This window comes from Mytilus trossulus, chromosome 3 (genome assembly GCF_036588685.1).
Source record: "Mytilus trossulus isolate FHL-02 chromosome 3, PNRI_Mtr1.1.1.hap1, whole genome shotgun sequence".
Lineage (NCBI taxonomy): Eukaryota > Metazoa > Mollusca > Bivalvia > Mytilida > Mytilidae > Mytilus > Mytilus trossulus.
Window position 1 is genome coordinate 55,710,833 of NC_086375.1, and position 14,607 is coordinate 55,725,439.

At 32.1% G+C, this 14,607-nt stretch overlaps 1 protein-coding gene across 2 annotated transcripts in view; it reads left to right on the forward strand.

Annotated features, from left to right (window-relative positions):
* Positions 1-4,985: 4,985 nt before the first annotated feature.
* LOC134711898 (cohesin subunit SA-1-like) overlaps positions 4,986-14,607 on the forward strand; it is a 49,184-nt gene continuing 39,562 nt past the window's right edge. For both annotated transcript variants that reach the window (XM_063572858.1, XM_063572859.1), the window contains exons 1-10: positions 4,986-5,091; positions 8,853-8,963; positions 9,580-9,664; positions 10,373-10,528; positions 11,107-11,280; positions 11,773-11,977; positions 12,585-12,736; positions 13,006-13,079; positions 13,790-13,913; positions 14,193-14,291. In XM_063572858.1, the coding sequence (XP_063428928.1) occupies positions 8,887-8,963; positions 9,580-9,664; positions 10,373-10,528; positions 11,107-11,280; positions 11,773-11,977; positions 12,585-12,736; positions 13,006-13,079; positions 13,790-13,913; positions 14,193-14,291 (1,146 nt within the window). In that variant the 5' untranslated portion in view covers positions 4,986-5,091; positions 8,853-8,886. The remainder of the gene's footprint in view (positions 5,092-8,852; positions 8,964-9,579; positions 9,665-10,372; positions 10,529-11,106; positions 11,281-11,772; positions 11,978-12,584; positions 12,737-13,005; positions 13,080-13,789; positions 13,914-14,192; positions 14,292-14,607) is intronic.

Here is a 14,607-nt window from a genome sequence, read left to right on the forward strand (position 1 = left end):
TGCAAAACAAACAATATTTCAATATTTTTTAAAAGGAAAAATGTTTTGATAGATTGTAATTAATCCTCGAAATACTCAACAAACCTTAAAGGGTTTTATAATATGCAGAGAGCATGGCACCGCTCTGTTGTTAATTGTTCTCATCGTTTATAGGCTTTTTCTTAAATATGTGCACAGTTTACATGTTTAAGTTTGTGTTATGCCAGTTTAATTAAGTAACATTAGAATGAGCATTGTTATGATGTTGTATTATCATTGACAATTCTTATTGCGGCAGAGTTTGTTTGATCCTGCACATTCAGTCATTCTTCGAGTCATTGACTGCATGTTTTGCACATACTGCATGTTATACTATTGGTGTTTTGATTTCAGCATTTGTATTGTACGTGTTATTTCAAATTTGCTTTTCCGAGATGCCAACACTCTCCTTTCAAGATTTTATATCTGTCAGCATGGTCAGTGGAATAAAGAGAAAAAAAACATAAAAAAGAATAATAAGAATTTGAACGGTATTAACAGATAATTAAAGCACTAAGAATTGAAAAAAAGATATATACAAGTATACATTATAATAGAATACTGGCAGCTACGGAGAGCAAGCTCAAAGTACTAAACAAAGTTCAGGCCATCATAGCCTTAGGCCTACCGTACGGCCTTCAACAATGAGCAAATTCCATACCGTATAGTCAGCTACAAAAGACCCCGAAATGACAATGTAAAACAAATCAAACGAGAAAACTAACGGCCTTATTTACGTACAAAACATTACCAATTATTTAACAAATAAACAAACGACAACCTCAGTATATTAGGATCCTGACTAGGGACAGGCACATGCATACATAATTTGTTGGGGTTAAACATGTCAGCGGGACCCCCAACTATCCCCTAACCTGGGACAGTAGGGTAATAGTTCAACATAAGAACGAACTATAAAAATCAATTGAAAAAGGCTTAACTCATCAGATGGATAAAAAATTCAAATACTACAAATACAAGTTAACGTGGCCGGGTACTTATACATCCCAACAACCAAAAGAAGATTAGAAGACTGTACAGATCTTAGTCAAAATTGAATTTACTTAAATGAAAAAAAAACTTCTAGTTGATTATTTACAGAGAGATTCTAACTATTTAGTTTTTGTCGAGCCTGCAACTTTTGTTGCAGAAAGCTCGACATAGGGATAGTGATCCATCTGACCTTGACCTCATTTTCATGGTTCAGTGGTTATAGTTACGTTTTTGTGTTTTGGTCTGTTTTTCTTATACTATATGCAATAGGTCTACTATAATTGGTGTATGGAATGATTGTAAAGTGAGCTGACAGGTGTCATCTGACCTTGACCTCATTTTCATGGTTCAGTGGTCAAAGTTAAGTTTTTTAGTTTTGGTCTATTTTTCTAATACTTTATGCATTAGGTCAACTATATTTGGTGTATGGAAATATTTTATGATCTATATGTCGGTTACGCCAGTTTTATTTGACCTTGACCTCATTTTCACGGTCCATTGCTAAGTTTTAAGTGGTTGTGTCTTGGTCTGTTTTTCTTTATTTATAAGCAATAAGTCAACTATATTTGTTGTATTGAAGAATTGTTAGCTGTACATGTTTGCCTATCATTGTTCATCTGACCTTGACCTCATTTTCATGGTTCATTGATCAATGTTTCATTTTCTTGGTTAATGTTGAGTTTTTGTGACAGTTGAAATAAAGCTTTATATTTAGGTCTATCAAGATAGTATCAAGGATTAGAAAAGAAGGCGAGACATTTCAGTGTGTGCACTCTTGTTCTAGATAAAATTACTTAATCTATCTAGTTAAAATGACGAGTATTTCTTATTAAAATCACAAGTCATTCTTGTTAAAATGACGAGTTTTTCTTGTTAAAATTACTAGTCTTTCTACAGTTAAAATTGCTAGTTTTTCTAATTTAAATGACTATGCTTAACAGTTGAAATTTCTCTTTAATTTACGATTCCTTCTAGAAATGCTTTCCTCCGAGTAAGCTAGTAAGCACACTTATATTTTCTTATTTATCTTACAAATTCTTCTGAGCGTTAGAAGCTATATATGACAAAAACGGCCTTAAAAAAAATCAATTCATTTGAAGTCAACTTTGCGTCTTAGTTTTTTAATAATTTCCAAAATTTCAAACGCGGAATTTTGTAATTGTATTTCATAAATCATGCAAGTACCGAAACCCTGACTATTGAACTGACGATACACTCGGAGACTAACAGTTCACGTACAGTGTTATTGATAAATGCAAAATACACTTTATAAACTGTGTGCGTCCTAAGTGCTCTTCTGAATCTACCTTCTTCGAGAACGCTCCAACCTCAATATTTGAAAGCCACTCAGGTACGTATAAATTCGAAGAAACGTTAGGATTTATATTGGGCCAAAAAGGACCGGCATAGCTTCGTGCATCTAAGGTTAACTTTACCCGAGGGAGTTGGGGCCTTAGTTTTTGTCTCTTCTGCGCCACAAGTCGCGGAAAGCGAGACAGAGACAAGTGATTGCTTTCCGGCGACGGCTGCGATGACGGAGTCAACAATTGCTAAGTTTTCTGCTAATGTTAGTTTGGTAAAAGCGTTTTGTGATAGATCATCAGTATTATGTTTAAAAATGCATTACTAAATAACATTACAGTTTGAAAACAATGCTATTTGAGGCTTAACACAATATTTGCAAGTAACACACTGTCCACACTAAGGAAACAGGTTGATAACCTCGGGTTTTGCTTCTGATTTATTTTCTTATGCTAACTAACTGTTGTTGCTGTCTACCTTAAAGATATTATATTTTCCGACGGCTAACTGTAGTAACAAATATAAGTTAATGCGGCTTTCCTATAAGTATACTCCGTCCTGTACTGTTATTTTACTTTAAAACCAAATGGTATTTACCTTTTAATTTGACTATAATGTATGGGTTTTACCCATTGTAGAAGGTCGTACAGTTTCTACATCGCCTTCTTTTGTATGGCTATGCAAATGTTGATGGATGTGCGCAAGTAAAGCGATCGCGCGAGTCTGTAATAGTTCAGGCTGATATCTTGACCAGGTACAGGGATCGTTGTTCGTTAATGTTTGTCTGTGATTGCACACTTTCTTGTAGGGTATTTTGTCTATTAAATATTTTACAGTCCTTCTTTTTTATTTCCTTTTATACGTTTCAGCAAATTGGTCCGGTGGTGTTTTTTCTTCTTTAAATTATGTGTTTGCGAAAGTCTTCAACTAGTTTATTTGGCTACCCATATAGCTTTATATATATAGTCGTCACAGCATTTTAGTCCTGCATTACAAATTATGCGTCTTCTTCAGTTTATTTCTTTGTTCAAGCAAAATATTGGGCCTCATGTTACCAAACTTTACCTGAATTCTTCTTACGGAATTTAATTTGGACTTTTGGGTTTGATCCATCTCTGTACCGTTGAACCTTATGGTCAAGTTATGAGAATAAAGATTAAAATAATATGGTCGTCTCAATTCGATAGCTTTTCTCACTTTCGCCGTACAAGCTCAATCGAGAAAATCCATCTCGTTGCGATGATCAACAATAATCTGTAAATATCGTATAGTTGGATATAAAAGACCCCGACATGAAAAATATAAAATAAATCAATTGAGAAAACTTATTGGTCTAGCTTATTTATAACAAAACAATTCAAGAAAAACCGAATATGACAGATATGAACCGACGACAACTATTGAGCTACAGGCTCCTGACTTAGGACAGACACATGAAAATTTAATAGACAACTATACTAACCGATCGTTCACAATTTTTCTGAGAACTCAATCCTAAAATTGTGATCTCCGGCGAACTGGGGATTTATAAAAGCATTTTAACATGAAGTATTAAATAGAAGATGTGGTATGATGTGCCAATGAGACAACTATCCACAAAAGACCAAAATGACACAGACATTAACAACTATATGTCACCGTACGGCCCTCAACAATGAGCAAAGCATATAAGTATGTTAACACAAAAGAACATACAGCAAATTTCGGTACAGTAAAAACACTAAATATTCTATCAAGGCATATCGAAAAACAAGAATATACACTGGAAATCTTGCATGCAATTTTACATGGTTTTACACTAGTAATTTTGGGGCTTGATGTTCAGTTTCGGTGTGCGCCAGGGCTCCGTGTTGAAGGCAGTACATTGGCCTATAAATAATGGTTTACTTTTATAAATTGTTATTTGGATAGAGAGTTGTCTCATTGGCACTCACACCACATCTTCCTAAATTTATATATATATATAGGACCTTATATATATGACATGTGACGTTTCAGTATAACACAATCAAGTCCTTCTCAGTATTCTAATATTGGTGACAGTGCTTCATATATGATTCCATACACCAACGCTACAAACAGTACAAGAAGACTAAAAAATGCAATGCCAAGATGAATTAATTGATATTGCTTAGATTTATAAATTCAGTATCGAAAAATATATATATCTCAAAGATACCAGGCTCGGTAACAGTTTGGGAATGACAGCCTACCACTGCCATGATAAGCTTGATCATGAACTTTATAATCAATTTAAATATCAATACTGTATTAAAAATGTTAAAAGCTGGATACGAAACTTTTTTTTTGTTGACTTTTTCAAATCACATATGGGTATATATGTCTCTGATCAAATTATACACAGAAACTAGAAACAAATGGCCTGTCTGTGATATTATACCTCCAGACTGACTGTGATAAACTTTATATAGAGTCGGATTGATTTATAAAAGTATTTCTCGGTTATACCTAAAGCTTATATGGTAATGTCACGTTCATTATATCCGAGGTGTCACTGCAACCAAGTGCATATCTTAAAAACTGAGAATGGTCAACCACTTGTATCCGACCAAGGATTTGTATAGATCTAACTATACAAATCCTTGATCCGACAAATGAATATTTTAAACTTGGGTACCTGCTAATAATGAAAAGTAGTCTAAGGGGAATAACTCAGATGTGTTATTCAAGGGAAGTAACATTTTTTTGATCACGTGATCATTGTTTATACCGAAGGAAACCCGCCAACTTGCAGAAGAAACTGATGGAAGATTAATGGTAATAGTAGCTTCAAAAAGCAGTGGTTTGGTGTTTAATTTTCAAAGGATATCACATCTTCATCCTTTGTGAAAATGCATAAAGTATAGTATAGATATATGCACAGTTGAGAGAGTTTTTGATGTGATAAATGCTATTTTTCTTTGTCCGTGTCATAAATCACTCTGTTTTTAATCGCTTATACTCTGTACCACTAAATAGTAAAGTCATACCTGTAGTATACGCAAAATACTGTCCAAAAGAAGCATTATATGAAGGAAACTACCCAAATCCTCTCGACAGCATTCCGTTTATTGTTGGTGTAAGGGAGACAACTCCAAAAATGTTTAGCATTCAAAGTAGACCAGTCTATTTATATATATTTTATATTTTATCCAGTTTATGGATTGCATACACTGTCTTGTATATTTGTAATATGGATAGGATTTATTTGGTTTCCCCCTTTTCAGTTATAATTTGTTCAACATTTGAATAGAAATAATTAGGTTCAAGATGTATCTTTATATTTTGCTGAATATGCATTGACATTGTAACTGTTCATATTAAAAACCTACATGTATGTGGGTAAACTAACATACTAAAAGGACCAATAGAAGATTTCGGAAAACGAGTCAGCATATATATAGAAAAACTGTTAAATTTGGTGGATTTGAAATAACGAATAATTATATTAACTTAATAAGTTTGAATGCTAAAAATAGATATTATTTAAGAAACATTAAATTAAACTCCATGAGGTGAACCAACGCCTGTGTGAATCATTTCGGTAGAGTCCCTGAAGTGGATACCTTGGTATGCAGGGTTACGAATAAAAAATATTAAATTAAACTCCATGAAGTGAACCAACACCTGTGTGAATTATTTAGATAGAGTCCTTGAAGTGGATACCTTGGTATGAAACATTATTAAGTACGGTGCAGTCCGGTGTATCCGGGCACCTAAGACTTATGACTTCACTTCATTCAACTGATAAAACCAATAATTGGTTAATTTAGTGTGAACACATTCATAACATACTTTTATTTCATAAAATCTTCTTTTTGTATGGTTTCATCCTTTAGATTTTGTGTAATGTGTGTCCAAAATTAGGAAAACCCCTGTTCTGAGAGTTCCTCCAATGTCCGGTGATTTCGCGCATGCCTTCCAAAAATAGCTTATTTGAAATAAAGGAAAGATTTTATACTACGAAATATAGCTCAGTTTGTACCAAACACACTCCCAAGGATGCAGAGCAAAAAATATTTCAATCTGATATTAATTTGACTTAAATAAAACAAAAATAATCTGATGATGTAATTTTTTTAATGGAAATTGGCAAAATATGGTAAATCACGGGATTGCAGTTATTAATTAATTCTTGAACTTATCAATTTTATTCTTTTTTATCCCTTCGGAAAGCTTAAACAATAACAAGTACGATTTTGTATGTGTTACTGTGTTGATATGACAAAATCAGCTAATGCGCGATATCACGGGCCGCGTGGACACCGGGGACTCCACTGTAGTCAATAATATATTAGTGTTGAAAATAAACCAGATATAGTCAAAATACCAACACTTTTATTTGACCAAAAGAAAACAACTTATATATATATGGAAGTGTTTAACGACCTTGACAGGCTTTTCAGCCCTCGCACGGTCGGTAAAAAAAACAACTTGTATAAATAATCCTGATAAAAGCAATATTTAAGTGTGCAATAAAAACAATGTTGACAATTTTAATTCCTTATTAGGCCACACTTAAAAATATTTTGGTTTGCCCAAACCCTACCCAAAGGTTGAGACAGTGGGTAGGAAGATAGGCATTTTCTTTTTTTTCTTCAAAAAAAGAAATTGAAGTATCAGATGTTTGTAAGTCTTCATGCCTATTTAATAAAAAAAACCTCCTTTAAATCAGGACAATAAAAGAATTTGAGTATGCAGCTTTTTTCTGGGTAGGTAGCGTTTGGGCAAACAAACCTATAATTTATTATGGCCTTAATTCATGTAACAAAATTTAAGTTTCCCTGGTCTTATGAAAATATAGACACATTGTTTTGAACTTTTGTGAACTTCATGTTTAAAACCAAAATTCAAATACTGGTATGTTTTTCTATCTTATTGATATATTGTCTGTCCTTAAATGTATCTAAATGATTTGCCTGTGGGAACATGTCAAATCGGCACCCACAGTAAAAGTCAAATCAGCACCTGGTCAAATCGGCGTCTATTTAAAGTTAATTCCGCATCCATAATATTTGATATTTTAATAAATATAAATAATTCTAAAAATGTATAAATGAATGATCTATTTTGGGGGCCTGATTTTATCATGCTTTTCATTCTTAAAAAGAATCAAGCAGTTATAATACAAAAGTTAATTATTAGCTCACCTAGCCCGAAGGTCCAAGTGGGCTTTTCTCACCACTTGGCGTCCGTCGTCGTTAACTTTTTACATTTTGAACTTCTTCTAGAGAACCACTGAATGGAATGAAATCAAACATGGCATGAATGTTCCTTATGAGGTGCCGACCAAGTGTTGTTACTTTGTAGCCGATCCATCATCCAAGATGGCCGCCAGCGGGGGACTTAGTTTAACATAGGACCGTATGAGAAATGCATACAAATGACTTTTTTTAGAGAACCACTGAATGGAATGAAATCAAACATGGCATGAATGTTCCTAATGTTGTGCTGACCAAGTGTTGTTACTTTGTAGCCGATCCGTCATCCAAGATGGCCGCCAGTGGGGGACTTTTGAATAAAATTAAACATAGCCTGAATGTTCCTTTCCTTATGAGGTTGTGTTGTCACTTTTAGCCAAATTTTATATTTTTTTATATGGTTTCAAAAACCCAAGTAGAATCAGGTGAGCGATACAGGCTCTTGAGAGCCTCTAGTTTAAAGTTTTCCCAACATTTATTGACTGATGTTTTATTTGATAAGTATTCTTTTTAATTAATTAATAACTTTAATCAAGTACAGTTATTAAGTTTGTTGTTTTAACTCAACAGTATATACATTGTACATGTATGTAGAGTTATTGATGTTTTGTTCTTCAAAAACTAATAAACAACGAAGCCCTTACCAAAGCTGTTTTAGGATGAGACAATTAGAAGCAATAAAATGGAAAACTATGAGTCCCTTTCACAAATTCAAACTTTGATGCAAAATAATAAGCAATTAAGGTATTTTTCAGGAAAGTTTAAACAGCATTAAACCAACAATCCTGCAAAATGCTCAAATGGTTATAAAATGCAGAAAAAATACCCAAGACCTCATCTCATATATAGAATTAGAAATACAGGTTTAATTGAGAGAAAAAAATATATACATGTACCTTAACCCCCTAAAATGTGAATAAAATTAAGTTAATATTTCTGGACAACCCCTTCCTTATGTAAATTTTCTTGCGTAAATACTGAAAAATTTCTGAACAGCCCATTCCAACTGTTTTTACTTTAATAATCCTTTTAAAAATATATATTAAACAAATCTAACTTGGGTGCCGAATTGACTATATCAAGTGCCGATTTAATCTGGTGCCGATTTGACTATACCGTGTGCCGATTTGACTAGAATTCCTTGACTCTCACTTCAGTCATTGTCAGTTGTTTTACTCAATGCCAAAGAATTACATCACTTCTTTAGTTCCATAGTTGTAAGGGAAATTGTTCATTGAGAAATGCCCAAAAATGACTAATCAGTCTTCCAATTAGCAATTTAGATATCAAAATGAACCAAAATTTGCATAATTTGAATATAAGAATTATTTCATACAGAACTAAGAAGTGGACAACATCATCACAGAACAAAATGGTAGGACGACCCAGAAAAGCAAAAGTAGATGCAGAGGCCAGATCCATGGCAGAGCCATCTTCAGAAATATCATTGTAAGTGTTGAAATATCTATAAAAACTAAAGAGATACATGTACAAATGTGTGCAACAATTTAAAAAAGGAATAGAAAAAAAGCCAAAGAAGGCATATATATTGAAGAAAGAATATGGATTTCTCTCTTTTTTGGTCTAAATTCTAAAATTGAATCTACATTGTCTATAATTTTTGTCAAGCCTTTGCCTTTTGTTGCAGAAAGCTTGACCAAAGGATAGTGATCTGACAGAAGTCAAAGGCTTGACAAATTATTTAGACAATGTAAATTCAATTTAAGACTACAAAACTTGCCAACTTCTTAAAAGCTTTATATTTAGCAATTGGTCATCTATATTTGGTGTATGAATGATTTTAAATATATTTCCCGGTTTGGTTTATCTGACCTTGACCTCGTTTTCTTGGATCATGTTAAACTCTATATTTAAAATTTTTGATAATTAAATTACAAACTGATAAAGACTAATTTTTTTGGCTGATAAGTATGCATGGTGTATGAATTCATCTGTTCTATTATACATGTACATAATTTACAATTATATAGTGAAGTGGCAAATATTGCCTTATGTTTCTTAGCTTTACACCTGCAATATCTAATAAATAAATATTTCCCTATAGACCAGAGAATGATGATGACAGTGACTTTGAAGAACCACCAGTAGTAACCAAAGGAAGAAAAAGACAGAAGAGAGGAGATGGACCAGTAAGTTTTTACTTCTAACAAACATAGGTCAACAACATAAAAATCATAGTGATGCATTGCCCTAATTATCTCCCTTGATTGGTGATTTTCGTACCAATATTTGTATTTTTATGTCTAAACTACTTTTGAGCAATGTTGAAAGTGAGAACCTAAATAGAAAAATGAAAAGAACAGATCTACAAATAGTGAATCAGAGGACTTCTTACCATGCTTACAGGTTCAATATCATAAATGATGTTTTCCACCACATTTTGTGGAAATAACATAGTAGATAGAGGAAACTCAATAGCCAAAATAATCAGCATATTGATATCTAAAGATAATTTCAAAAAGAACAAGTGGTATGATTGCCAATGAGACAACTCTCTGCAAGAGACCAAAATGACATAAAAATTAACAACTATAGGCCTTCAACATTGAGCAAAGCCCAGTCAACTTGATAAGTTATTGCTCTTGATTGATAGCTTATACCAGGTAATGTGCTTCTCTTGCCTGAAACCATAGGATATATTGTTATTGCATAAATAAATGAATAAAATAATGTCAGGTAAGTAATACTGGATACTTCAAGTACATATATTTTCTCTTTTAAACCCTTTTTTATATTTATCACTATTACTTTATATTTTGTCTATCTGCATTTGTATGCATTTAGCTTAGTGACATGTGTATATATTTTCTTTTTATATAATGAATATTTCGTTACAGGCACCAAAAAGAGGCGGAGGAGGAGGAAGAGGACGTGGAAGAAAGAAAAGTGGAGGAGGGGGAGGGGCAGCAGTAGGGGGTGGAGCAGATGATGATGCAGACTCAGGAACTGGATCTATATTTGACGTAGTTAAAGGAGGAAGATCTTCATTACAGGTATTGACAGAAAGTTTATCAATAGTTTACTTAAAAATGAGAGGATAGATATCTTCCATTACAAGTATTGTCAGATATTTGATCAGCATTTTACTTCATTAGAGTGGGACAGAAAGATGATCAAAGTATAGCATACTGTAAATTCCGAAATTATTTTTTCTCAAAATCGCTAAAATAGAAATTGCATTTAAGTCTAGAATAACAAAATCACAACGATTTCTGAATGTTCAGTAGTTGAAAGAGGAGATCATCCCTACAGGTTTTAATGGGAAATGGAACAATATTTTACTTAATATTATATATAGGATCATAATGTTCAGATTTTTTGATATTTTTTATAAAAAAAAACCTCCATGAAACAAGGATCTTGGGAGACATTCCTTTATGTTAAGATGATTTTTGATGATGCTGTTTAACAAATTGTGATCACAGCACATTTGCATGAACTTTATTCATATTTCAAACATGGTAAATTGTCAGAATAATTTCGGGTATTTTTTTGTTAATTTTTGGACACTTATAGCTGACTTTTCATTCAGGTCTTGATTATTTCAAGTTATTTGTGTTTTCTCTTTTAGAGTCTTGTTGATGACTGGATAGAATCCTACAAGAATGACAGAGATTCAGCTCTACTTGAATTGATACAGTTCTTCATCCAGGGATCAGGTTGTAAAGGAAAGATAACTCCATACATGTATGCTAACCAGGAACATGCAGAAATCATAAGAAGAATGACAGAAGAGTTTGATGAGGTAAAATAACATACCATAGTGTTTTGACTTCCCTTTTTTTATTGTTATTTCATCATATGCTCCAGAAATGTTTAAATGAGTAATATTTGTATCTGTATAAAAACAAACAGAAAAAAAACATGGACTTTTTATCTTAATTCTTTCCTTTTGTATGATAGATGGCATTGTATTATAGGTTTAATAAACATTTACCTCTACAAAACAAAATGATTGCCATGAAATAGCACAATAGTTCTGAAAGTGACTTTTAAACACCAATCAATCAATTCGCTGTTTCAGAATCTAATGCATTCTGGGTTATATTTTCAAAAGTGTACACCAAAGCGTTGTGATCTGTTTAAAACGTTCTAAACAATCAAAATTCAACCAATGACGGAACGTTATTTTCATTTTGAGGTACGAACAATGAAATTACCCATGATTCTTTAGATTCTGAAACGGCCAATTGATCAATATTAGATTTGTAATAATTTCTGATTTTCTGTTATATAGGAAAGTGGAGACTATCCATTGATAATGTCAGGTCCAATATGGAAAAGATTCCGTTCTAACTTCTGTGAATTTGTACAAGTACTAGTGCGACAGTGTCAGTACAGTATAATCTATGATCAGTACATGATGGACAATATCATATCCTTGTTGACTGGGTTGACAGATTCACAAGTCAGAGCTTTCCGACACACAAGTACTTTAGCAGGTAAACAACACATACAATTAACAGTTACCAAAGAAATTTTTAAACCAAATGTAGAAATATCAACAATATTTAAGGAAAGAATAAGTAGGTTTTTCAATGTAAAAAGTGGCTTAAACTGAAAGTGATATAGCGTATATTGTACATATTGTTCTTGTATTTGCATTGTTCCTCTTTACATTTATCTGCAAATGCATTTTTGATATAATTATGAACTTAATTGTATTTGGGTTCCTGTTCGCCCTACTCTGTTTTGTGTAAACAAAACAATTATTGCAGCCTTTGCAGGAGCTGTACTAGAATGCATTCTAACTAGAAGATTTAGCAAGGATTATTAAAGTAAATGAGGATTTTAATCATGCGTAACATTTAGAATCATTAATCTTACCAAATATCACTTATGTTGCATCTGTAACCAAAATTGATAAAGAATACCTAGCAAAATAAAAAAAAAATAATATATAGATAACACAGCTCTACTGATAGGATTTTATTTTTGAAATAGTTTGAATCTGAATTGCTAAATATTTTCATTCTTGTATGATTTGAATGAGTAAGTAAAGAAAATATCGGTAAATTTGAAATAATGTGACTCTTTGTTTTCTAATAGCAATGAAATTGATGACAGCTTTAGTGGATGTGGCTTTGAATTTAAGTATCAACTTGGACAATACACAGAGACAGTATGAAGCTGAGAGACAAAAACAACAGATGAAGAGAGCTAATGACAGACTTGACATGCTGCTGACAAGAAGACAAGAGGTCTGGATAATGTGAAAAATTCAAAGACATCCGATATAAATCATGTTAAAAGAAATATCCATTTGAAGAAGCATTTTAATTACAAGAACAAAATTGTGTTATATAAATGCAAAAAAAACCCAATAATTTCATTAAGCTTATCAAAGTTTGGTTGTAATTAGAACTATGTTTATCCTCCTAGTTTAACATGAAGAATTCTTTTATTTTTTTTCTTCAAAAAAATGATGATGCATCAATGTTATTTTATCTATCTGACATGTTTCTTTCAGCTGGAAGAAAATCAGGCAGAAATCAGAAACATGTTGACCTATATATTCAGAGGAGTGTTTGTTCACAGATATAGGTAATAATTTTATTTATCGCTATTTTATGCATTTTTCCTTTGATTTTTTTTGCGATAATTTTTCATTAAATTATTGTTAAAAATTAAGAAGGCTGTGGCATTGCTAATGAAATTGCCATGAAATTGATAATGTCATCATAGGTAAAGGCGATAAACTGATTATTATTGGTCATCTTGACTCGATTGCTTTTCTAACTTTTTCAAGCGAGAAAATCAATCTTGTTGAGATGATCAACGATAATCCAACCAAAAGTTCAAAATTACATTTTAGAAAGTCCCATCATATCTATAAATGTGGATTCTGACCATTGCAAAATATCTCTCCGCTTTGATTTTCAAAACTATGATATTTTTTTAATACTATTTTTCTTTAGCTATTGTTTAGAAATTAAAAAAAGTTATTTAACTGTTTCTGGAGCAATGCAAGAATCTTGATTCAAAATTTAAAAAATCATGCATTTTGCAGATGTTGTTATGAAGCTTGGGATGGAAATAAAAAAGGCAAATCATAGCTTTATGAAATTTGTAAGCCAACAATTTTGAGATTAAAGGGATATTTGAGTCAGATAACCCACTTGACACAATTTTATATCAAATCACATTGTATTTGATATATTAAACAAGAGAAAAATTATATTCTATTTAGCTTAAATTGGTAGTTTGTTAACATACAATGTATATGCCTTAAAATCCGGTATTGTGTTTTACAGAGATACCCAGCCAGAAATCCGATCTATTTGTATGACAGAAATTGGTGTATGGATGAAGAAATATCCAAATATGTTTTTAGATGATGCATATCTAAAATATGTAGGCTGGACATTGTATGATAAGGTAATTCTTTGAACTGCTATAAAACATTTAGAAAATATAAAATCCAGTATATTGTTAAATAGAAATATCTGTGTGAATGGTCTTTCCATGATGGAAATAATATATGGTTAAATTTAGTTCATTTTACAGAAATGGGGAAAAAGTGATATTGTATAAACCTGATTACTTAAATAAATGGAAGCAATAAATGTTCTGTTTTACATAATTTCATCATGTTTTCATAAATATTTATTTAGGCATCTAAATTATTCGTTTATTATAATTTTTCATTTATTGTAGATTGGTGATGTAAGGCAATGTTGTTTGAGAGCGTTGTATCCACTGTATGAAACAGAAGATTTGTCACCAAAACTAGAGTTGTTTACAAACAGATTTAAGGTGAGAAAATTGCACTTGTTATATGAATTGAAATCTGAATCTGTTCTTTTTGTCTTTATTTTTTGCAATGTTTGGTTAAAAAACGCACATTTGGGTTTCTATTTGAAATCTTTTTGGGAAGGTTAAGTCAAAGCATCTGTAAATAGACTTAAAGGACCTGGAAAACTTTTAGTTTTGGATTAAAAAAATGTGTCAGAAGATATCATCACTCATAAAATGAAGAGTAACTGACAATTCAATGTAAACAAATGAAAGAAAGCAAAAAGGCAAGACCTCAAAACACTACTAAAACTGAGGACTGAGCAACATGTCCCAA